Here is a 24,406-nt window from a genome sequence, read left to right on the forward strand (position 1 = left end):
AAAAAACACTATTTGAGTGCTAAGTAAATATTGTGCTGTGCAGTGACCTTATGGACACTTTTTCTGAGCTCATCCAGCTGCCAGAGATTATTATTTTATGCATATTTATTCATGTGGAGAGGATGCGGAATGCCATTGCTATACGTTTCTGTCAGTCTCAGAGAAATCCAAACTGGGATCTCTCAGAAGCAGCTCTAGATCTAGAGAGGTAAAGCAAAAGCCTATCTGCCATCACTGGATTCTAATTAATTAATGGCTTTTAAAATGTTTTTTCACCACCAGCACTTTGTACGTAGGTGTAGTTTTCCTGAAAGGTTCACACTGAGCTCTGCTGAGACACACAACCTTTACAGGTTTCTATTTTACTTGGCATTTGCAGTTTTTCCTCCTCGGCACAGGGACTGAGTGACCTTAGCAATTGCCAGCAAGGGGACTCCATATGACGAAAGCAGGTGAAAGGGAAAATAAGGGCGGAACTAGGTAAAGCCAATTCATACCTCAGAGGAGGTGTGGTCCTGTCCTCTACCTGGCTGTGCTCACAGTCTTGTGAAATATAAAAGGAGAAGGCAGTGGTTTCTTAAACAATCTGGTGCCAGGATCCTGTAGTGAGAAGGAAGGGAGGTGCTGGAAGAAATGCAGAGCAAGAAGTCAAGAGTGTCAGCTGGGAAAGGTGTGGGACTCACCGGTGCTCTGAGCCTCAGGAACACCATCAGCTCTTCCCTGAAGGCCTGTTCGCTGGGCTGAGGGTTGCATGATAGCTGCACTCCCTTCCCCAGCAGACTGGCTTAGAGGAGAACGGAGCTATCATGTCCCAAGGAGAAGCAGCAGGACGCGGCGCTGCCAAGCCCCAGGACCAGGGATGGGCATGGATGGTCCTGCTGGCTGCAGTGGTGCTGCAGGGGCTGACGCTGGGCTTCTCCTCCTGCATCGGTGTCTTCTTCACGGACCTCCAGCACGAGTTCCAGGCCAGCAACAGCGAGACATCATGGTTCCCGTCCATCATGGTGGCCGTGCTGCACGGAGGGGGTGAGTGACAGCAGGGAAGGGCCTCCTCCACCTCCTGCTCTTGTGCTGTTGGTGGGGGGATGTAAAGAGGATACTTTCAGCATTTCATTAAGGCGGGTGGTGGAAGGGACTGGCTGTTTGGCAGTACACAGCATTTCCAAGCCACTTGGATCCCACAGTCCAAAGCTAAATGTTCACAGATTCCATGCTCCCTTTTGTCACTCTCAGAGTCAGCCAAGACCCTTGGTCAAAGAAGGCAAATCCCTTTCTCAGCCCAGTTTTTCCAGATCAGCAAGAACATAGTTATTTCTCACAGAAACTCTTTGAATAAGCCAGCACATAGTGCTGGAACACTGGTGCTTTCTTGGTTCATCTTGTTCACGAGAGCACATCTCCTTCCAAGTGCCACATGTCAGCTCTGTTCTTTCTGGCTGAAGAGATGCCAAAAGCTGAGCTACTCAGCACTGCCAGCTGAGGCAATGCCTTAAAAGCAGCTCCTTGGGCGGTGGCATGGAGTGCACACCTACTCAGGCATCAGGGTGGATGTGAGCAGGGCTGGATCAGTGCAGAATGTGGGTCAGGCAGCACCCTGCAGCTGCAGGGCTGGAAGGAGCATTGTGCTCTGTGGATAGTGGAGTGAATCACTGGTTTTCCCCTCAAAAAAAATATGGAAGCAGCACAGGGCAGTGGTCCCAGATTCCACACACAGATGTGGGGATTCTTTTTCTGCAGAGAGAAAACCAAATGCCCAGTAGCTCAAGGACTTCCCAATGAGTGGTCTGTGCTTTGTGACCCATACAAATCCCGCGCTTGTTTGATAAACAGACAACCCAAACCCTGCCAGACAACAGAAGGAAAGTTCCCAGTGTTGCCCATGTATCCAAGGTTCTCCCTGAGTTCATTCCTGCTCCCTGCCAATGCTGGTGAAAGTTGATACTACATTATAAAGCAAAAAAACAACTCCAAAGCCCCGAGTCACACTGACGTGAAGGCTATGGCAGGTTCAGTCTGTACCATGCAGGATACAGCTAGCAGCCACCTGCATGGAATTGAGAGTTTGCACCTTAGCAGAAACAGCTGGGTCCAGAATACCAAGATGCAGATGGAAGGAGATGTTGAGGGGAGCAACAAGGAGAGGAATCACCACTGAGAGTCAGCAGAAATAAAGCAGTATCCTCAGAGCATGGAATTTGGAAGCTGTTGGGCATTCTCCATCCTGCTTTCCAGCCCCTGTGATCCTTCTGCGATTAGGGCAAAGGATCCAACTGGGACCTGCTGGCTCTGGGACATGGTCTCAGAAACAACTTGGTCCCAGCATGTCCAGGAAGGACAGCTCTGGCAGTATCCACAAGAATGTCAATAATCCTGTCATTTTTAATGAAGTAATTGTTATGTAGGAGGCTAGAACCACTGTAAAAGGTAATACAAAGACAGCCAATACATAGATCCAAAAGTTATAAATTAGATAAGGAAAGTGTCGCCTTGTGTCAATATTCACAATAAAATTTGTCAGGGCACAGCCAGAGAGTTGTACTTTGCTTGCCAGTTATGTCTCCTATTGCAGAGTGTTAGAGCACAGGAGGGCTTATTCTTTCCCCCAGTAGCACGAGGCAGCAGTAATATAAACCAGAAGAAAAAAAATTAACAAAATAAACAGAGATCAAAGCTTCCCTCTTAGGCCAAGCACATATGGCTTTTGCTGCAACTTCTGACCTCCTTTGGAGGAGGCCAGGCTTTACTTGATTCAGGTTCTCAGGTTACATTTCAGCACTTAAATCTTTCCCAAAATTGCACGCTGCTGTCACAAGTATCTCTTTAAGGTGCCATTCTCTTTTCTTCACTTTATTCTTTTTAATTCAGAGGAATTGAAGGGGAAAAATTATTTGTTGCAAAAATTGGAAGAAGAAGGGAAATGGGCAGAGCAGCCTGTTCCCAGAGCAGCCAGTATTGGGAGAAAGTTCCATGCAGGAGAGCTATGGAAGGAAATGGGGAAGGGCACAGGGCAAACAATAGCTCATAACTCAGCCAAACACATCCCATTATCAGTGCTACACTCCTAGGTAAAAACCATTAATGATTATTTTGTTATAAGATAATTTGAGAGACCTAGGGTGCTACATCTGTGTGCAAAAAAGGATTTCAGGCCGTTACGGGTTCCTGCTCCTAGATATCCATGCACACAGAACACTCTGCACTAACTCATACAAATGCAGCATTTTTGTTGATATTATTCTTGCAAAAGAAAGCACAAAAGCCCCAGGCAAGTGAGAAATAGCATTTGAAACCCAGAGAACAAGTAACCAGGAACTAATCATGACAAGCCCTTATGGTTTTTAGAGATGATCTCATTATTTTATAGTGTTCAATTTATGCCTTCTTGGGCTAGTTAAACAGTAGTTCTATCCTTAATGTCTTTAGCAGGAGGAAAAATAATCCAGTCACATTTGCTGGACACTTTTTCAAAGGCCAGTGAAGTCTAAAGTGAAAATCTCCCAAGCAGATCAAAATACAGACAGCTGCACTCCTAATTTTAATAATGTTCCACTGTTCACTTGACTGTGTGGATTTCATTTCAAACCAGATGTTGATTTAGGTCACAAATAGGCCACAGTTTATATTCCCTACACTGACTGACTCCTAATTCTGCAGCTTACAGTCATTTTGTATTTGCTTCCATAACCTTAAGTGTTCAGAATTGGGAAAAATGTTAATAAAACCTGGAAAACCTTGAGGATCCTTGAGGGAACAGGAAAAGAAATTCTACCTTCAGATCTTCTTCTCCCAGAGCACGCAGAGAGAAGCACCTTCCCACTGGTGGGCTGCAGGTGTGAACTAATCTTTCCCTGCCCCAAAATGAAGGATGTTAAATGTCATTAACAAAAAAGGTATTTATCATAATCTCATGGAATTCACCAGAAGTCCATTTCCAAGGGGTTTAATGAAAATCCATCACATCCTACTTGATGGTCAAAATCCCAGCAGATCACAGATTTCACCTCAGCCAACAAGCTGGCCAAGCATTTGGGAGGATCACAGAATATTTTTTCTCTTTTTCTCTCCCCCACTACATTAAGCTGCCAGGAAAACCTTCAGGGTCTCTAGACTACATCATTTGATAATTGCAGCAATCCAGCAGGTACAAAATGCTTCCTTCCTCCCTAACTGCTTCCCTTTTCCTTCTCTACTTTCAGGGCCCCTCTGCAGCATCCTGGTGAAGCGGTTTGGCTGCAGGTTTGTGGTGATGCTGGGTGGGCTGCTCAGCGGGCTGGGAATGGTGTCCAGCTCCTTCTGCAAGTCCATCAGCCAGCTGTACCTCACAGCTGGCCTCATCACTGGTACGTACTAGAGAGCAGGGAAACTCAGCTGCTGTGCTGGAGATGGGAAATGGGAGAGCCCCAACTAAGTGGTCACATTTTTCCACTCATCTGTGAAATCAGAGAACTCAACTGCCTCCCAGCACAGCAGAAATCCTACAGCCATTAGATTTGGCCTTCACACCGCTTTAGCACACACCTTGCCCACTCAAGCTTGCTGGGAAATGCTTCTCTCTGGAAAAAGCTACAGGTCTCCAGAGGGTAAAATGGTGAAAAAGGATGTCTGTTCTTTTTAGTAACTTCTCAGCCTTTTGTCTTTCAAGAAGGGAGGGTTTTTGTTGTTTTTCCAATCTTGGAACATAATGTCTTGCAATAATGTCCTTCTCAGGTTCTCTGAGCTTGTATTTCACCACTCCCAAACTGGGGGAGAATGGAGACATCTTTTTCTAACAAAAGACCCTGTTGGTTTTGAACAGAAGTAACAGATGGGAACTTTTCCTTTCCAAATATTTCTCCTATGTAACTGGTGTTCAACTCTTGTTTTTTAATAACACAGAGAAATGAATTCCTTACTCTGGAACTATTCCTGCTGGATCTTGCAAGTTAAGCAGTGGCCACTGCATAGAGAGAAAAACAAGCAACTCCTTGAGCCCTGATGAAAGCATCAGGAAATCAGCACTGCTCATTGCATGTGGTATAAAACCCAAGCTTTTAATGAACAATTCCACAGCAACTTTAGGAATTGCAGTGTGTCCCAGAAAAACATCCATTTAGATCAGTATATTTACTATACCCAAGAACACAAATAGTTTAATTTACACATAACATCCTTCTTCATCCCCTGTGTGAGGTTTCTGAGCATTAATCAATCCCTGGGGGCAGTGTAGCCTGGCAGGTCAGAAAATACTTCAATGGCAGATGAAGTCATCTGTGGGTACACCCTGAATTTGGGCTCTTTTCACCCTTTAAGACAACAAAGAAAGATAATTTATTCTCATCTTTAGGTCTGGGATCATGTTTCAGCTTCCAGGCAGGAGTGACTGTGTTGGGCTACTACTTTGTACGGTGGCGAGCACTGGCCAATGCTGTGGCCTCCACTGGTGTCTCCCTCGGTTTCACGCTGTGGCCACTGCTGTCTCAATACTTGCTGGATGAGATGGGTTGGAGAAACACCTTCCTCATCTTTGGAGGAATACTACTGAACTGCTGTGTTTGTGGAGCCATCATGAGACCCATTCAGCTGGCATCAGGGTCACTTCCACAGTCTTCCAAGCCCGAAGTGCAGCCAGGGAGTAGAGCAGAAGAGGCACAGCTGTCCAATGGAGCATCTCCTCACCACCCCACACTCCAGCAGCACACCAAAAGGACAAAATGCTTCCAGATGCTGCAGAAGTACCTGGCTTTTGACATATTCTGTCAAAACAAAGGTTACCAGATTTACACTGTGGGAGTAACCTGGATGATGATGGGGTTTGCCTTACCCCATGTCTACCTTGTGCCTTATGCCACCCACAATGGCGTGGAGGAACGCAAGGCAGCCCTCCTCATCTCCATCATCGGGTTCATCAACATCTTCATCCGCCCTCTCACAGGGCTGCTCTCAGGACACAGAGTCTTCACAGGAAGACGCATCTACCTGTTCAGCCTGGCCGTGCTCCTCTGCGGACTCAGCAATTTCATCTGTGTCATTTCAGCTAAGTTCAGTGTGCTCATCCTCTACTGCGTCGTCCTCAGCATAGCCATGAGTGGCGTCGGGGCGCTCACCTTCCAGGTGTTGATGGATGTGGTAGAGATGGACAGGTTCTCCAGTGCTCTAGGGCTCTTCACCATCCTAGAGAGCACCACCCTCCTCATTGGGCCCCCGCTCACAGGTGAGAGAAGCTATGAAACCTGGCTGGGGGAAAGGTGGTGGTTTGGAAACTGGTGACAAGTGTTTGGGAGCATCAAGAAGAGGAAGTAGGGAGTTTCCAGACCCATGGTGTAGGTGAGTTGTGCAAAGGGAGCAGTACAAAAGGTAGGGTTGGAAAAGAATCATCAGCCTCTTTTGACAGCTCGAAAGTAATTTCTACAGCTGCATCAAGATCACACTGAAAAAATTACTCACTTGGTATGTGATCTGACACATAAGGGAGAAATGACAGCTTTTTTCCAGTGGCAAGAAGCCAACAGGAATAACTATGAACTTTTTCAACTTTTTACCAGTTTTACCATTGCTTTATCCATGAAGTCTCAAGAAATTGTGAACATCCCATCAAATGAATTATTTGTGTTCACAATTATTACCAGTCCTACATTATTCAAAAGCCCCACAGTAAAAGCTTCTGTTCAGTCTTCTTTCCAAGTTCTGGAGCATATTAATTTTTCTCTGGAGACAAGAAAGGAGCTAGTTATGACTCCCAGTCCAATAAATTATTCACAGATCATTCCAAATGCCACTAAGTGACCTGTCCAAGACACACCTGCTCCTGTAGTAAATTCAAAAGACCAACAAACAACAAATGTCAACTTGAGCATGTCAGCCTCAGTTCAGGCTTTAGTTCTCTTCTCCAGACAATGAATTGTGGTTACTCAGCAGGAAAATTATTTCTGGTTCAATAATGCAGTGTATTTTATGGTACTCCCTGGCATTAGCATGTCAGTCACTTTTCTCAAAGAGCAAAAAGGATCCCTTCTTGGTCATCTCTGACAGGAGCGGCAGATGGGCAAAAAAAAAAGCACAGTAAAAGCAGCTCCATTTCTGTTCATAGTCCTAAAATACGCTACAGAAAAGTACACCATGGAAAGAAACATCACCAATCTTGACTGAAAAATACAAGCAAATAAACATTATTCCAGTATTTCCACCTGATAAGCAGCCTATGTATTTGGCATCATGTATTTGGCCTATGTATCACTTTTCCATCATAATATTAGTGTTAAATGATTCCCTTGATATCTCACGTTTCTAAGTGGTTTATATTGAGGTGACTTAATGTTAGTCATCATCCTGCTGTGCTGTGAATTTCCTTATCCTTCATTAAACAGGATTAGAGACAAATATTCAGTTTGGAGACCTTACCACATAAATTTCTGAGCTATTTCTCTATCTAGTTGCTCTATTTTCTGCCCTAGGATGTAATAGGGTCACTCATTCCAAAAGCCACTGAGTGGCAGTGGCACAAGGGTTCTCTACTGAGCAAAGGAAACAAAGCAGCAGGTTGGGGAAAAAATTACAATTTCCTTTCTTTCCGTATTTCTGTGTGTATGGAGAAATACTTTCTGCAGAAGTATCACCTGACTTGTGACTACAAATAAAAAACTAAACAACTACTAGAATCCAGAGAAGAGAAGAGAACTTAACTCATCAGAGAACGCTTGTCTTTTGTATTACGGCAGTTTGCTGAATGATTCAGGTTTAACGTTCATGTAAATGAATGCCTTTAGTGTACCTCTTCTCTTTGGCTAAGCTATGACTTCTATTTCAGGTGTCCTGGTAGACATAACCGGTGACTTCCACTACGTCTTTTACAACTCCAGCTTCTTCCTGATATCAGCTGCATTATTTATGGGGCTCAGCTTCTGTGCTCTGGAAAACAAAAACAAATTGAGAGAGGCTTCCAAAGCACATTTGGACAGCCCCTCCAGATATCAATACAGTGAAATGTCAAGAGAACCAAAGGCTGTAAGTCAATCCCCTCCAGTAATTGAGTACATCACGAGCATATAAAAATAAAGAAGGGGGAAAAAGAGCAACACCTTGAAGTGGGGTCTGTACAAAGCAACACATGGCCCAACACTGATGGCAGATCAGAAAAAAACCAGTCTGCTTTCCACTACTGTCATCTTCCTTTTGCACTTGCACTCCACAGGGCCTTGTCAGACTCAGACTCTAAGACAGTGATCCAGACCACGGGCCCAGCCCAGAACCCAGCACCAGCCAAGGAGATGAAGCACAAAGAGATCTGAGCTCTCCTAAAGCAAACCATAGCATAACAGCCATGGGACCCAGTGCCAGGAGACAAAAGCTGGGATAATTCAATTGGGTTAAGTCACCACCTTTAAGAAGTCACTGGAATTTCACAAGCACATTCCAGCTGGAAGTGCTGGATAACATGTATTAATGGGTAGTTCTTCACAAATAAATATTTTTGCCTCATCTGAATATGCAATTTTGGTGCACAGGCTTCCTGTTTGCTTCCCATGTTAGGGGTAGAAAGTTAAACACTTTCCACAGGAAGTGTGCTTCTATTTTCCACATCTCTAAATATTATACAAAAGCAGCTGCATGGGTTGTAGAACTCAGACAAATCTCTAGTAAGATCAACTATTTTCTCCTATGAAGCATACACAGGAGTTCTTCATGCCAAGGACAGTTTCAAAGCCTCAAAATTCAACTCCAGAGACTCAAAAAAAAAACCCATAAAACAACCCACCATGCCTTGGAGTGCCTGCTTTGTATGACTACTGATATCTCAAGTGCAGTTTAATATATCATAAAACAGGATTCATGGCTCATGTAAACACACTTCAGCATTAACTGGAACCCATTTGGGGCAGGGAGGGTGATATCAGACCTAAGGATAAGGATATTCATCCTTTTATAGGGCAAAATACAAAGCAATTGTAGTTCCTCTTTGTAGAGATCAATTCAGCTCTTTAGTCTTAGACTTTTGAGCCTAATTACATTAGCATTCTCATTACAGAAAACTTTGTACAAATATAACTTATATTTCTTATAAGCACATGCAGAACTTAAAAAGAAATCTGTGGGGAAAGCATACTGAGAAAAGCCAGTGTTGCTGACTTTCTATCCATACAGCCTCGACTGTAAGTGGCTTTCTCTGCCACATTCCCAGGATTTAGGCTTGTCACTGCTCAATGGCTGCAGCAGCCTCAGCATCAGCTCAAGATGCAAACTGTTCGTATTCTGTGTCATCCCTGATACGATAGTTGCAGATAACAGCTGATGAAGCACACAGATAAAGATAACCCAACACGATGGAAGCACAAAATGGGAGTGAAACAGATGAAGTAACAGCTTTCAATGGAACTGCAGTGCCTGTCTCAGGACTGTTATCTCAAACTCAGCTGCAGTGCTTATCTGGAGAACTAACCTGTCACATTCCTAGCGACAAACCCACAGCTTTCATTATTGCTCCCCTGATAAAAGAAACAAAACAATTAAAACAATCCCACTCTGGATGAAACCATTGGAAAACTGACTCCAAGGTCTTCAGAGACTACGATGACTTCACAGGTAGCTTTTACACAGAAGGGGCATCAGCACTTCAGAAGGGCTTCTGCTCCCACAGCTCAGTATCTTCTCCAATACTGTCCTGAGATTACAGTCCCAGGAGGATTTGCATTTCCTGATCAAACCTATACTTAAATAAGATGTTTAGGGGGAGATATACATATCTGATCTCTCATCACATGTGTTTATTAACTTATGCAATGCTTACATGATCCATAACTATGAAGTAAACAGGGACTGGTGCTTCTCAGTCTACCAAAAGAGACTGCTGTACATTCCTAGGAAAATGAGGAGCATCTCTGAAAAAAGCAATAAAAAGGGATTAAGTCCCAAATTTCTTCTAGCTATTGCAAATAAACAGCTAAGCAGCTGAACAGGTTGCCATTTTCTCTGTGTGTAATTCTTAAATTTTAAATTCTTTTCACCTTTCTACATTCCCTTTCTATTTTCTTACAGAAATATGAGGTTATGTGGCCCCAGATCCTCCCACTGCTACAAATGTCCTGGGCAAAACAGGCAAGATATGGTGTAAGCTACAATCCACCAAAATTTCTCACAGGAAACAAAGGTTAGGTGAAGGAGCAATGGAAGACACCTCCTGCATGGAGCCAATGGATCCACCTGTAATGCTTTTGCCTTGGTTGCTTCATAATAAGGGAAATGTACAGGGCAAAACCAAAAAATCTTCACCAACTGAAGCTGAAAGAGAGATCAGCTCCTCCTACACCAAGGCAAATATACTTGTTTTGATAATTCCTTGATTGTGCAAGATAATTAATGATGGAAGGCAAGGAGAGTGCTTTTCAGAAGTGCTTTTTGATACTCCCAGACTTATCACTGGGGTCACTGGGACTTATTTGCAGGTGCAGAGAGAGGTTTCTGGGAAGAAAACCAACCAATTCAAAAACCTGCTATTTTAACATTTCTCAAGTTGCTGACTGAAACCTTTCTAATAGAACTCAAGCCTGAAAACAGGGTTGTCTCCCCTGGTTACTTTCCACAGACCCTTTAAAAGTAATCTAAAACCCACAGGTTTGAAGCAAATCCTCAGCAGACAAGAAGTAACATTTTATGCTGTGTTTCCACAGGTGAATACAATGTCTTAGTTCCCATAACAGAGAAAACAACCCCCCTCTTCTCCTTTCCACGGGTCTGCTCTCCCATGCGTGTTTCTAACCTGAACTCCAAGCTGCCTTGAGCAGGAGCTTGGCGAAGGATCAGGAGAGACCTGAGCACGCTACAGAACAATAAATATTCCCCCTCAGAGGGATCCTACAGGGGCAGCAACACGCAGTCCTTAGGAATCTTGGGGACCAGAAGGAAAAGTGATAAAAGTTCCCCTCATTAGTTTAAGGTCAGCCCTTTACCCAAGGCAACTGCAGCCTCACTGAAGCAGTTTCTTTAACACCTGCAGACAGTAAAACAACCCTGGCTTTAATTTGGGACAAACACTAATAACTCAGCCAGGTTACAAATCTCTGAGAAACAGCAGAGCCACAAAAATTGACCAGAATTAAATGTTCCTTGCTCCCCATGTCCCCTCTTGCCCCTCCCCTGCTCCCTTTATCACTGAAGATATTCTGACCATTGCAAGATAAGCATTTTGGTAAGAAGCACCTTTCCTCACTGAAATGACACATTCACACTGGAAAATTCCCACTCAAGTATTGCAAGATCATGATCCTTAAAAACCTAATATTCTCTGCCAGGGTAATACTTGGGAAAGTTTAACATTAATTATTTCTATTTAATAGTAATAAACCCCAAATAAAGGTTACAGCAATCTTACACACTCTAAGACACTTCTGAAGTGCAAAATCACTTAATTTAAGAGCTTGGCTTGCTGCTTGCAGACATAGCTAGTAGCTATAAGAAAAGAAACAAATACTAGAAATTAAAATTTCCTGAATTCTGGCTCCAGTGTGTTATGGAAGTCACCAGAATAGCCCCTGGAGCTGTGACTACCCTGGCTAGACCAGCTCCAGCTCTGGGAACTGCTCTGGCAAACAGCCAGTGCTTGGAGCACTCAGACCATTAAACTATTCAGCCAATATTGGATGGGTAAATGCAGTTCTTATAAACAGAAGTAATTGCATTTTTCCTTTTTAAACACAGTGTCCCCCCATTATTAGTCAATCCCAGCAGTGCTCTGTTTGTCTGGACTAGCTCCCTGTGTTTGCTTTCTCTGCTTCTGCTTTCCCACATTACTCATTCACCTTCTATTTAATGACAGATGAGGCTTTATAGTATAGCAACACTTACCACTTACAAAGGCACACATTAGAAGAGATTTCTTACTCCAGTAGCAAAACATTCTAATATAGACACAGTTTGTAGCACCTTTGTTGATCATTTTCAGATAGATATACTCAAATATGCAGATAAAAATACATGTATCTATTTAGACATACACATAAATGCATAACGACTTCAGTTGATAATCATGCTAAGAGCTGAGGTTGTTAGCACTTAGCCTGGCTTAAACTTTTATACCAGGTAGAAATAAATCTCTTCCCTTTCATGTTCTGTGTTTTCCCACACCACTACAATGTTAAAATATTTAGCATTACTGCATTCAGTGAAGCTTCTTTGCTCATCCCTCTATTTAATGTAGTCATGGGCAGATATTTCAGTGCCCTCAGCTGTGTGGGTTATCAGCCCACCACTCTTGTCACTGGTGCCATGTGGATCAGTCCATGACTAATTTGCTTGATATGAAAATCAATTGTATTGGAGATAACACAAAAGACAACATGTTCTCACGGCCTGTTCCTGGTCTTATCCACAGAAAAACAGCCATGCATGTAATTGCTTCAATAAAAGCAGTACAAATTTCTGCAGAGTCCACTCCCACAGTTTATGATCTTTGTTAACCTTTACCTTGTATATTTACACAACATGCACCATAATTGAACCCTCTTGCAGCACGTAAAATTGTGGTGGTTTCACAGAGCCACGTTACCTCAAGACAGGGGAACTGCTCTGCTCTGTGCCCAAACCATTGTACAACCAAGATGGAATCACCTGCTGCTCTTTTAATTCACTCCCTGGCTTTGTTTCACTTTTTCCCCAGATAATTTCCCTCACTGTGCAAGTATTGTGCCCTGTTTTTACTTTTTCTCCCTCAGCTTCATTAATTGCAATCCCGTTATTTAAACTGGAACTGATCCAGGAGCAGCACTACCACAAGGACAACAGCATTGGGATGGAACAGCAAAACATACACAGAGGTGAAAATTATTTAAGTAATCAGTGGGGAAAGGTTAGCTGCTTTACAAAACCAAGCGTTTAAACAGCAAAGCTCTGTTATATGACGAGACAGTCAAATATTTCGATACAGGCTCATTTATTTCTATATAAAATATATAATTACATATAACGTATTCAGAAAAAGAGAGAAACGCGGCTCAATCACCACCTGCCCCCCGCCCACAAAATGGCGGCCGCTCCCGCTCCTCCTGAGGGGAGATGGTGCCGCCCTGCCCCGCCCACAACATGGCGGCGGGGAGACTGTTCCGGCCGGGCCGACTGTTCCGGCCGCGCAGAGGCGGCCAGTTGGTCTCCGTTCCTCGGTACACCCGGTCCCTGAGCCGACGCTGCCTGGGGGAGCAGGCAGCCCGGTGCGGTGTCCCCTGATGGAACTGGGTCGGCTGGAGTACCTGCAGGCGCTCGTCACCGAGTTCCAGGTGACGGACAGCACAGGTAACAAGCGCCGCTGCTCGCTCGTCCTCTCTGTGTCGAGCATTTCCTCACATCCCGGACCCTTTTCCCTTGCAGAGGCCAAGGAGCAGGTGCTGGCGAACCTGGCCAACTTCGCCTACGATCCCAGCAACTACGAGTATCTCCGGCAGCTCCAGGTGCTGGACCTGTTCCTCGATATGCTTACCGAGGACAACGAGACCCTCGTGGAGTTTGCCATGGGTAAGGGCTGCTGCCCCGAGCACCCTCAGCTGTCCCCTGGGCGGGGGACACCGGGCCTCGCGCTCGGTTTGGTCGCTAACCCGCCCCCAAATGCTCCAAAACCGAACTCACGCTGTGCCTCGTTTAGTGCAGAATGGGAGAGAAGTCAGAGGCAGGCATGTCTTCCATGTCCTTACAGAGCTTAATGAAAACACTATCTGGAAAGGATTTGGGGTTTTTTTCCTAAACACTACCTGATTAATTTTTACTGAAATCTCTCCTGTAGAGAAGCAGTTATTAATACATAGATTTTGCCAGGTACATTGTACAGATCCATGTAATCATTCTGCTATTGGCAACTGGTCTTCTAGAATACTTACTTGATAATTTTAATAAATCTTTTGAGGAACTGCCTTTTCACGGTCTGAACATAAGCTAAGGGGCCAGATGCTGTGAGTGGTTCTGTGAGATGATACTAAATGGATTTGATTTTTAAGGTTTGTGGCTGCATCTCAAAGTTTCAAGTTTCAAACATTCTGTGCTTCTTGGCTACTAACTCTGTTACCTCCATTCTCTGGCTTTCTGTAACACCTGCAATGAACTGCTGGCTTGTGTCTTCTGTTAGGGATGAGGGGGCATTCCTGGAATCATTCTGTGGAAGCAGTTATGTGCAGCAGTAACAGTGCCCTCTAATGACACGCAGGAGGAGTGTGCTGGTGGAAAATCATTCCAAACAATCAAAAACACGTGGCCTAGGGAATTGTTAAGAATTTTGCATCCATACAGAAGATCTGGATGTTAGAAACAGGATGAGCGGTGAATTTGCATCGCCTCAGATACTTTCCTCTTGCCGTTCCAGGTGGTCTTTGCAATCTATGCTTGGATAAAACAAACAAAGAGTACATCCTGGAGGCCAACGGGGTGGAGCCCATCATCAACTGCCTGTCCAGCTCCAACGAGGAGACCGTGGTGTCGGCCGTGACCACGCTGATGTTCCTGACGACGCCGCGGTCGCGCGCGCAGACCACGGCACTGCCCGTGGTGGAGTGCATGCTCCGCTTCTCGCTCTCAGCCAACACGCGCCTCAGTAACCTGGCATCAATCTTCCTGCAGGATTACTGCAGCCCTCCGCAGGTGGAGGAGGCCAGGAGCCTCAGCAAGCACTCGGCAGTGGGCATTCCTCTGCCCAAGGACTGAGCAGGGCTGTGGAGAGGGGAACCTCCTGCTGTTCTCGCTTTCTGCTCAGCAGGTCAAGAGCAGCATTAAAGAGGGGACTCGGTCCCACCAGTGCTGGTGTTTAGTTAACAAACAAGAAGGAACAGCACTAACGCAGCAGCTGGGCCAAGCACATAGCTAAGCCTGCAAATATTTAAAATAAAGCAGGTCATGGCTGCACATTGGAAAGTGCTTTGCCAAGTGCAGCTCACAACCCAGCTTGCACAAACAATCCTTCCAGGCAATGAGGGGAGTTCTGCTTGGGTTATTGGGCAGAATTATATCCACTCCAGTTCCTGGGCTAGTTATGCTACACCTCTCCCCTTCAGTGTCTGTGACAAGTGACGCTAAGTGTCAACTCAAGTCACTGAAATGTCACAGAAATGTATTCCTCCTGCAGAGAAAGGAGTTTCCCTGCCCTAGCAGGGAAATTCACAATCTCTCCATCCCTGTGGCACTAGTTATGCCATCCTCTAATCATGGCACAGGCAGCCACCTATGGAATCACTACATAGGGCAGGCAGTAGCTGCCCTATAAATGAAGAAGTGGTAAGTTTGTCTTTTATTACCACTGGTGAGAAAGTTGAAGTAATTAAAAAAAAAAGGAAGGAGGCTCATGGCAGTCCGGTTCATGAGAACAGCTGTCTTGTAAAAGCTTCTGTTAATAAAACATTAACTTAACTTAAATGTTGTGTAATCAGTTCTGTGTGAGAAACACATGGGCCAAGAAATTGAAGCCAGCCTAGTCTCTTTTCATTATCAGCCATGAGGCAAGAGAAAACCCAATAACCAGCGTGGCTAAATACATAAAATTTAAAAGGTTTGACTGTTGAGCCCAGTGCTTCCTGACAGACACCCACACTGGATCTGCTCACGTGTGAGAGCCTTCCTCTTTTTCTCTCCCCTCTACCCCCAGATAGCACAAACCAAACAGGAGTGAGATTGAACACACACAAAAATCCAACCACAGCTGCTTGTAGTTTATAATTTCTCTTCTCCAACAGCAAACATCCAAAATGCTACAGAGATTAACAGTGCAGAGCAATCTTCCAGAAACCCAGAGCACTGTGTCTGACAGGAGCAGCTCATTTCTTCGATGGCTGATCCCTGTGGTGACAGTGCCTCCTGGCCATGGCAGGGGATGGGCTGGTTGTTTCCTGGCAGTGAGAAGAGTGCAGCATCCCCTTCCTGGACTACTGCCTGCGCTTGCTTTCCAGGATGGCCTTCCAGTCGTCAGCCCAGGAGTGCAGGCGCTGGCGTGGGGCTGGCAGCTGGACATGCCTGTTGTGGCAGCAGGTGAACAGGATGTGCTCCCAGCTCGGGTTTGGCTCTGCGCCTGTGGGAAGGGGGGAAAAGCTGGAATCAGCTGGGGGGTGGCTCTCCAGCCAGCAGCCAACCATAGAAATGCTTTTCTAACCTTGGATGGTGTCCTTGTCATCAAACAGCAGGTCAGCAGCCACCACGGTCTTGTCTCGGGTCAGAATAATCCGCTCCACAAACTCGGGTCCCAAGTGTTTCTCTACCCACTTATACTGCAGAGACAAGGAATAGGAGACAATCCCGCTGTGCTCTCAGTTTGCACATCACTCCTGTCAGACCAGCCCTAACAGAGCAATTACTTGCCCCTATAAACCGTATCTGTGTCTAGGAATCCCCACATGGAGACTGGCTGCAGCCCAGGATGCTGATTAAACCTGTTTGTGTGACAGCCTTCACTCACCACTGCCCTGGCTGTGCCCAACTGTTGACTTTGTGAGAAGCACTGGCTGCTTGCCCAGAGCACGTGGGTTGTACCCATCTAAGTCATTCCAGTGATCAAAGTCCCCCCTTCCATTCTCATACCCCAGGCAAAAAGGATTTATTCCAACACTACAGCCTCCTCCGCACAGCACTGACCTCTTCTGGGACATCTCAGGCTCCAGATTTAGACTGAAGTAGGTTTTGTTGGTTGGTGGTTCTCCAGAGTAGAATCCCCTGGGAATACCCCATCCCTGTGGGTCACACTACAACAGTTCTTTTGTTGTCACCTGCTGACACAGCTGGTCCCAGCCCAGCTCCAAGAGTCCAGGGCTCACGTGCGCCACAGCAATTCTGGCACCATGTGGCACTTGGAGATTCCCTGTCCTGAGTTACTGCTCTGTGTGTGAGAACCTATCCCTCAGGGATTGAGGGAAACCTGGCAGCTGGAGCACCTACTGTCTCTAGAAAGGAGTAGCTTCAACTTGGGTAGTATGAAACAGCAAGGCCTTGCAAAAGCAGCGTTAAACCAAATAAAAACAATTCTCTCCCACCTTTTCCACAATGCAGTGCTCGTATTTCCGGAGAGGGCTTGTGCAAATGAAGACTTCAGTACTGAAAAGGAACAGCCTTTGTTAGCAGTCAGGGGAAAGTGTGTTAGATCCTGGAAAAGGGCTGCAGGGTGCAAAGTGTCCTTACTCCTGCATGTGGAGCATCTCCTGCACAGCTTCCAGGGCTCCTGGAATTGGATCCAAGTCTAGGAAGAAGCCAGGTGACTCATAGACACTGGCTACCTTGGCCTGCAGGAGACAGAGGACGATGAGCAGTGGCTTTGCTCTGTCACAGCACTCTCCAGTCACGCCCCTGTGTAACAACCTGGTGCTTCCCCCCAGGAGTGAACTATAAAATTTCTCACCTTTGGGTTCTGGGAAAGGTCCAGCTTGGGCACACAAGAAGGAGAAGTCACTTTCTGGTGACTCATGAGCAGGCAGAGCTGCCCCTGGCCTGCTTTGCTCCCACAACCAGCCCTAACCCACTGGAGTCTCTGGGGTGGCTGAGGGAGGCAGAGCTCCCACCCCATCCCTTCCTAGCAAGTGTCTTTCAGCTGACTCTGGTGAAAACCAAAAGAACAAATTGCAGGCTTCTCCTCCTCTGTCACATTTGGCTGAGATTAGCTGAGGGCTCAGGAATTCAGCGGGGATGGCTGGGCAGACACAGGCACTGCCTATCAGCCTCCTTCTCCTTCAGAGCAAACAGGTACAGAGGTGACCGTGCCAATGGCCAGGCCAGCACAGCCATACCTGGGGGGAATCCCTTCAGCAAGAGGGAAAGATGAGGATGAGAGCACTGGGAAGCTCCACGTCTTTGTTGCTATTTGATTTTCAACCACCCACTTCAAATATTATTGAGGGAGCGGGCAGCCTTGGCTCCAGCCTGGATGGAGCTGTTCCCCTGAGGTCATGGGCTGGTGAAAGTCTGCTTCAAAGACTCTGAGACTTCAGCAAGAAGTTCAGAGGTGATCCCTGTGCTTCCCCAAGAACTTTTGGCTCTGTGAGAGGTGATCTGTGCACCCTATGAGCTCCCTCTGGGTTTTAGAGTGCTGTGGGACACTAATGGAGGGCTGCTCTAACATTTGCCCAGAGTCTGCTCTTCTCCAGGCTGAGAAAATGCCTGCAGGACTCTGGCTGGATGACAGACTCCCTGTGCTACACTGGGGGCTCAGACCATTCTTTTTCTTGGAATTGTTGTGGCATGCTCAGCCACTGTTGATTGCTCTTCATTGTGGTACAGGTAAGAAATAGTTGATTGTTTTAATAGACACCCTTGAAAGGATCAGAGCTAAATTTTTTAATGCTGACACTGCTCCCCTCACCTGGCTCAGCACTGGGCTGAGCTCCATGATTAAGGGCTTTATCCCTTTTGTGTCTGCACCTGCCCTCAGTGTAAACCTGCCTTCCATACAGGCAGGTGGGATGCCACACAAACCAGAGAGGAAATTAATGACAAACAAGTGGTGAAGGAGGTTAGCTCGAAAGGTAGAATCATTTTTAAGTGAGTGTAAATAGGAAAGAATCAAGATTTCTGGAGGAGCAAGGTTATCCCAGGCTAATGTAGCCAAAAATGGGACAAAAAGGTATTTAATATGATACAGTACAGTGGTATCTTTAATCTCTGAAAGGAAGAGCAGTATTTCCAGGGAAATTTCCAGGTAGGACTGTCCTTCCAGTCCTTTTTCTTCTTAATTTACTGGTAAGACATTTTCACAACTTTTATTATTAGGAAATTTACTGGTTTTAATCCAGCTCTGATTAGTTAATTTTAAGAATTGCTCCCTGGTGACTATTCAGCCTGTGTTAAACGAGTGTTTCACAGCAGGTCACAGCTGATTGGTTTTCCCCTTCATTATCCCAGATCCCACCATGGCAAAGGACCCACAGCAGCACCAAGGGCTGAGGCCCCTTCCAGCCAAAGTTTCACCTTCAGACAGAGAGGTTAAGCTTCCAATATCTCTTTACCCTGAGACACACAAATCTTAACTTCCTTGGGGCCACATAGTGAACTTCAGAGGTGTCAAAGCAGCATTATTCCACAAGCATAAAAGTCGTACATTCCCATGCCACAAGAATACTTATTAGTATTCTTCAAAGGCAGGCTGCAGTCTTTGCTTAGAAGTGTCCAGCTCATTAGACTCCAGCTGAAGGTCTCCTTGCTCGATATCAACACTGGAACATCAACAAAAACCCATTTCAACTAAGCAGCAGTGAGGAAGAGTCAGCATTAAGTCAGACTCCCAGATCCTGAAGCTCACTCCATTATCATTACCTACAAATACTCATAAACCAACAGCCAGAAAGTTGGAAGCACTGCCTGATTTCACACACAGATCAGAAGAGGTTAAGCAGCCTGTCTAGGTTCAGACATGGCAATCAGATCTGCCCGGATCTCTGTTTCCATGCAAAGCCTCCCTGATCCCAGCAACAATTCCCTGGAGCTCTTCCAAGGAGATTGAATTACAGACTTGGGGCTCATGTCTGAAAGCTCTTTTATCCTTCAGCAAGACACCAGAAACTGGCAAGTTTCCAACACACCACAGAAAAGTCTGGCTTTGTTGGAGAAAGAAATTTGATTTGATGACTCTTGGAACCAAAAGCCATTTCCCCTCATTAAGAAGTGACTAGAAAAAGAAAGTAAAACCATTTTCTTTCCTCATGTTCATGCCACTGACACTGAACGTTTCCTTTTAACTTCCATTTGTAACAACAATTTGGATACAAAACTGGAGGGACTACATCTGTCCATATGCTTTCTCATTTGCAGGACTTCAAAATAATTCTAGAAATTTTTACCACTGGTGGGGATGTTAAATCCTTTTCTTGAAACTGCCTGGGGCCAGGAAACATGGGGATAAATCCCCACCAACAAAATGGCCACAAACACAGGAGGGCAGGTAGGCAAGTGCAGTGAAAAAATCTTCAACAAAATAAAATGGATTAGAAGTCCTTTTAAATAAAATGGATTTACAGTGTGAAATTAATGATCAACTTGCAATCAAAACAGAAACAAAAACAAAGTAATGGCTCAAGTTTCAAGGGGCAGCTGCTCAGCAGCGACGAAGCATGAACACCACTCAGGAAAAGGTGATGCATAAATTATCATCACAGCACTTCCCTGCCATGAGAATATCCCACACCCTGGAAGTTCATGGACAGACACAGCTGACACCTGCCACAAAGAGCCTGGTGTCCAGCTGACCCCCTGGTGCCCAGCTGACCCCCTGGTGTCCAGCTGACCCCCTGGTGTCCAGCTGACCCCCTGGTGTCCAGCTGATCCCCTGGTGCCCAGCTGACCCCCTGGTGTCCAGCTGACCCCCTGGTGCCCAGCTGACCCCCTGGTGTCCAGCTGATCCCCTGGTGTCCAGCTGACCCCCTGGTGTCCAGCTGATCCCCTCCTTTCAGCACTGACAAACTGCAGGCTCTGTTTCCCGGCATGGCCCCACAAACTGCCCTGTTTGGGCTGCTGGCTCCTGCTAAAGCTTTCCCTGCAGCTGGAGCTAAGGAGAGATTTTCCACAGGGATTCTCCTGTCCCACAGACACTCTATAGAGCCCTAGCAGAACAAACAAGGACTTTATTTTTAAATTAATGGATGGAATTTACATAAAACCCAAAGGAGCCTCATATCTTTAAAACTATAACTTTATTGTTCTGACAAAGATACCTAAACCACCCCAAAGCTCCAGAGATTACTGAAGGAGACAGACACACAGCACAGCTCCATAAAGCTTATTTCCTTAGGAAGTCAGGCTAGAACAGTAAGATAAGAGCTTTCTGCCACTGCTGGTGTGCTGGGATCCAAACCAGTTATCTGGTTATTTCATTCCCACCCCTAAGGTCTGGAGAGGAACAGGATGAGCATGAACCAAATTAGGGAGTGAGGATTCCAGAAATAGAACAAAGGGCAATTTTCTCATAGATCAGATTATAGACCTTCCAAAAAAAGAAAAAAAATAGGAAGTCATGACCTCTTGAATTACCTGTAACTTTTTTTTTTCCCCCCACAGGATTTGTTTAAGGAATACTCACTTAAACAAAAAATCATGCTTGTTCATGCAATGTAATAACCAAATTTATGTTTACTGACTAGATTTACAGGTTTCTGCTTCCAGGAACTTTTGACCATCAATAGTCATCAATCTGAACTCCAGCAGTTTGGAGCCTGTGGAAATGCTGACTGGATCCAGCACTCCTGCCCCTTACTCTGATGTAGGAGCCTTTACCTCACTACGGAACAGGAGAAATGAATGTGAATTGTCATTTCTTAGCAGTAAAAAACTCCCAGGCCCAGTACAGATCTTAAAATGAGCAATGAACTTCTCAGGTAAAGTGTTCAGCACAGCCCATATCAGCAGGCTGTCCTGTGGTGACCAGAAGGAAGGGTGAAGTCGGGATTCACAGTATTTCTAATTTTGTGTTTCATGCAGCCTTAATTTGTGTCCTGATAATCAGTGACTTCTTCCAGGAGAGCCAGCTTTTACAGAGGGATAAGTGGGAATTCTGCCATCAAACCATTCACTGAAGCATGTTCTTCTTTACCTACTAATGTTCTTGCTCTTGCTTTGAAGCAGAACAGTAACTTACTCAAAGCTCCCTGAGCGCTCTGCACTTGCTCACACTGCTCCACAGCAGGGCAAGAACTATATATGTTCTGAGTTTGTACAGAATGAAATCCTGTATCCATATTCCGCCTGCATGCCCTGACAAGCTGAGTGCACAGCAGGTAAGAGATCAGGAATGGCAGGAGAAAGCTGGTGAACACCCTCCATCCATGCAAATTGCTGCTATTTTTAATGTTTGCTAATGACTGAATGAGTAACAGAGAGGCCTGCAAGACAAAATTACAAATACTGTAAATCCAGACTTCACCCTTCCCTCTGGTCACCAGTGGAACAGATGCTGACCCAGGCTGTGCTGAACACTTTCCCTAGAAGTTTATTGCTCATTTTAAGATCATGTACTGACCCTGGGGTTACTGTTAAGAAATGACAATTTCATTTCCCTCCTGTCCTGTACAGAAGTACAGGCTCCTGCCACTGGCTGACAGACAGGAGTGTGAATCCAGTCAGCATTTCCACAGGCTCCAGAGTTCTGATCGATGACTGTTGATGGTCAAAAGTTCCTGGAACTAGGAACTTGTTAATATAGTGAGTAGGCATGTATTTGATTACTAATTACATAAACAAACATGACTTATTGTCTGAGTATTCCTTAAACGAATTCCATCTAGGTATACATGGACCAAAAAAACCTGAAGGTAATTTAAGGGGTTTTTAAAAAACACTTGCCCCACGCTGAGCTTTGCACAGCCCGGCGGGCAGGAAGAGGTTTCCAGCGGGGTCGGGGTGTGTTGGCCCCGCAGCCGCACTCACCGCCAGGTCCTCCCGCAGGCTGCGGTACTGCTCCCGCACCGAGAAGCCCCTGCGCTCCTCCAGCTCCACGCGCGGCTCCGCCGGGAAGCGGGCGCGGAATTCCCGCAGCACCGCGCCCTCGAAGTCGGCCAGGACCCCGTCCATGTCCAGCAGCACCCGCAGCGGCGCGGCCGCGCTGCCCATGCCGAGCCCGGCCCGGCGCGCCGCTCCAGCACACGCGGCCGCAGCGCCCCCGGCTCCCGCGAGCGCGCTCATGCATATGCACATTGCTGTATGAATATGCATGAGGGGCGGGGCGGAACGCCTGGAGGGCAGCCCCGCGTGGGAACAGGGCCGGGCTCCAGCAGCAATGGAGCAAAAGCCCACAAAAGCCAGCCCCCGTCACCCCTCGGGACCCCGCAGTGGCCAGGTCCCCGGCCCGAGGAGAAAGAAGCACAGTGGAGCCTCAGCAGCCATCAAGGAGCATTAACAAGTTCCCCTGGGCATGAGGCTTGCAACGGAAATATTAATTTATGGGGTGCCCGGTGCACATCAGCTACAGGGAACCCCCCTTCCCCCCCCCCCCGGAAGGCAGACAGGAGGAGCAGGTCAGAGCAAATCCGGTTCGGTAGGTTCAGCACCCCAGGGCAGGGCCTCTCCAGCAGTGATCTGGAAAGCCAGGGTGCTTCCAGGCACCAGTTCTTCCGGAAGAAGGGTGGAAAAAGCACCAGCAGACACAGCAGCTCCACAGAGATGCTCGGCTGTGGCTTATTGGGCAGCAGAGCCCTTCGTGGTTTGGTCTCAATTCCACCCTCTCCCATTTTAGGGTCTTCTGTTTTTTTCTTTTTAATGAGGAAAATAAATTTTTCTCAGTTTTCTTGAGAAAAAAAAACCAGTGGTTTGGATAAACCATAATATATATATATCAAGCCATATTCCACAGATCTCTGATCTAGAAGCCAAAAATGAAGAGATAAGTCAGATTCTCTCTTCGGGGGAAGCTAGCACATGGTGGTGACCTCAAGCCAGGTGTAAGAACTCTCCTCTGTTAGAGCAGGGAAGGTTGGCTGAGACAAGGACAACTGAGAACAAAGCAAAACCAAACCCGTGAAATAAAACCCACACAGGAAACACTGCTTCAAAATTTCTATATTATTTACTTTTAAGCAACAATCCAGCTTTGTGAAATTACAACACACACTTTAAAGGATGAGATTTCCACCTCATGGTCAAGCACCAGCATGATCATGCACAGCATTGAGTCAGTTGTAAAAAAAATGCCCTGTAATTCTTATTTATATGATCCACTCCACCTTTACTGAATAAAGTCTGAATCAGCCCCTTCCCAGCACTAGGCCAGGTGGCTCTGGTCATCAGCCCTCTATTTGGCACAGACCCTGTGTCATAGTAGTCCAGTATCAAGACTTACTTTGATTTTAAAGGCAGCATGGTGTACATTAACCACTTAATGATTTATATGGCACAGCAGGGCTCAAGGCATTTACCACATGCAGTCAATGAAGCCTTTTAGATACCTAAATCCCGCATGTGGAGGAAGGGACTGCTCTTGCTGATTGTTTGCTGGCCCGGTTAAACAGGATTCTAGACCCTTGTAAAGCTAAGGGATTCTAAAAAAAAAACTCAGTACAAAAACCCTCTAAGCACACTTAGAACCAAGCTACTCTCCTTTGAATTACATTACAATACTTCATAAAGCTTTCCCTCAAGTCTATCACTAGAAAACACTCATGTCACTTCCAGTAGATCTGGGGGAAACACAGGACAGAAGTGGAAAAAAACCCTTAATTTCAAAAAAAGATGGAGTACATAAAGTGCTTCTTTTTAATGAAAGAAATTTGAGATGTACAGTCAGGCTCAAGTTGTGCAGTTCACAAGCATGGGGGAAAGAAAACAGACACAAGTTCAAAACAGTCAGGAAGGGAAAGGTTTAACCAAGCACTAGGCTGGACTTGCCACCGGGTGGATTTCTCCTGGAGGGTGCAGGTGCTGGTGCTACTGGGCTAGGAACAGGTGCAGCAGGCAGGGACTTTTCTTCACTCTGACCTGGGGCAGCTTCTACATCAGCCTCAGTGTTTTC

General features: G+C 45.9%; 4 protein-coding genes across 5 annotated transcripts in view; 2 read left to right on the plus strand and 2 right to left on the minus strand.

Annotated features, from left to right (window-relative positions):
- On the plus strand, positions 1–9,926 carry SLC16A5 (solute carrier family 16 member 5). The gene is made up of 4 exons (XM_038156916.1): positions 1–1,026; positions 4,197–4,340; positions 5,324–6,190; positions 7,784–9,926. Exons 1-4 carry the CDS (start codon positions 807–809, stop codon positions 8,023–8,025), a joined length of 1,473 nt encoding a protein of 490 aa, XP_038012844.1. The 5' UTR covers positions 1–806; the 3' UTR covers positions 8,026–9,926.
- Positions 7,856–24,406, minus strand: part of JPT1 (Jupiter microtubule associated homolog 1) — a 26,172-nt gene continuing 9,621 nt past the window's right edge. Inside the window, exon 5 of one of the 2 annotated variants that reach the window (XM_038156925.1) lies at positions 7,856–7,884. In XM_038156925.1, the coding sequence (XP_038012853.1) occupies positions 7,871–7,884 (14 nt within the window). In that variant the 3' untranslated portion in view covers positions 7,856–7,870. Of the gene's footprint in view, positions 7,885–23,440; position 24,406 lie in introns of those variants that run through there. The other variant, XM_038156923.1, reaches the window with a different exon arrangement.
- Positions 12,821–15,354, plus strand: ARMC7 (armadillo repeat containing 7). Its single transcript, XM_038156920.1, has 3 exons — positions 12,821–13,254; positions 13,330–13,473; positions 14,312–15,354. The coding sequence occupies exons 1-3, from the start codon at positions 13,188–13,190 to the stop codon at positions 14,647–14,649; spliced, it is 549 nt and encodes a 182-aa protein (XP_038012848.1). The 5' UTR covers positions 12,821–13,187; the 3' UTR covers positions 14,650–15,354.
- Positions 15,627–22,723, minus strand: NT5C (5', 3'-nucleotidase, cytosolic). Its single transcript, XM_038156919.1, has 5 exons — positions 22,330–22,723; positions 17,104–17,204; positions 16,959–17,019; positions 16,085–16,199; positions 15,627–16,003 (listed from the first exon to the last, which is right to left on the minus strand). Exons 1-5 carry the CDS (start codon positions 22,612–22,614, stop codon positions 15,861–15,863), a joined length of 705 nt encoding a protein of 234 aa, XP_038012847.1. The 5' UTR covers positions 22,615–22,723; the 3' UTR covers positions 15,627–15,860.

The sequence above is a fragment of the Motacilla alba genome, chromosome 18 (assembly GCF_015832195.1).
Source record: "Motacilla alba alba isolate MOTALB_02 chromosome 18, Motacilla_alba_V1.0_pri, whole genome shotgun sequence".
Classification (NCBI taxonomy): domain Eukaryota; kingdom Metazoa; phylum Chordata; class Aves; order Passeriformes; family Motacillidae; genus Motacilla; species Motacilla alba.

Bases quoted from the DNA above. Each gene is read 5' to 3' on its own strand.
- SLC16A5 (XM_038156916.1), top strand. From the start codon at position 807: ATGTCCCAAGGAGAAGCAGCAGGACGCGGCGCTGCCAAGCCCCAGGAC. The intron at 4,341-5,323 runs GTACGTACTAGA...TCTCATCTTTAG, and splicing joins CACAGCTGGCCTCATCACTG to GTCTGGGATCATGTTTCAGC. The intron at 6,191-7,783 runs GTGAGAGAAGCT...CTTCTATTTCAG, and splicing joins CATTGGGCCCCCGCTCACAG to GTGTCCTGGTAGACATAACC.
- NT5C (XM_038156919.1), bottom strand. From the start codon at position 22,614: ATGCATATTCATACAGCAATGTGCATATGCATGAGCGCGCTCGCGGGA. The intron at 17,020-17,103 runs GTAAGGACACTT...GTTCCTTTTCAG, and splicing joins GAGATGCTCCACATGCAGGA to TACTGAAGTCTTCATTTGCA. The intron at 16,200-16,958 runs GTGGGAGAGAAT...TTGTCTCTGCAG, and splicing joins AGCACTGCATTGTGGAAAAG to TATAAGTGGGTAGAGAAACA.
- ARMC7 (XM_038156920.1), top strand. From the start codon at position 13,188: ATGGAACTGGGTCGGCTGGAGTACCTGCAGGCGCTCGTCACCGAGTTC. The intron at 13,255-13,329 runs GTAACAAGCGCC...TTTCCCTTGCAG, and splicing joins CCAGGTGACGGACAGCACAG to AGGCCAAGGAGCAGGTGCTG. The intron at 13,474-14,311 runs GTAAGGGCTGCT...TTGCCGTTCCAG, and splicing joins CCTCGTGGAGTTTGCCATGG to GTGGTCTTTGCAATCTATGC.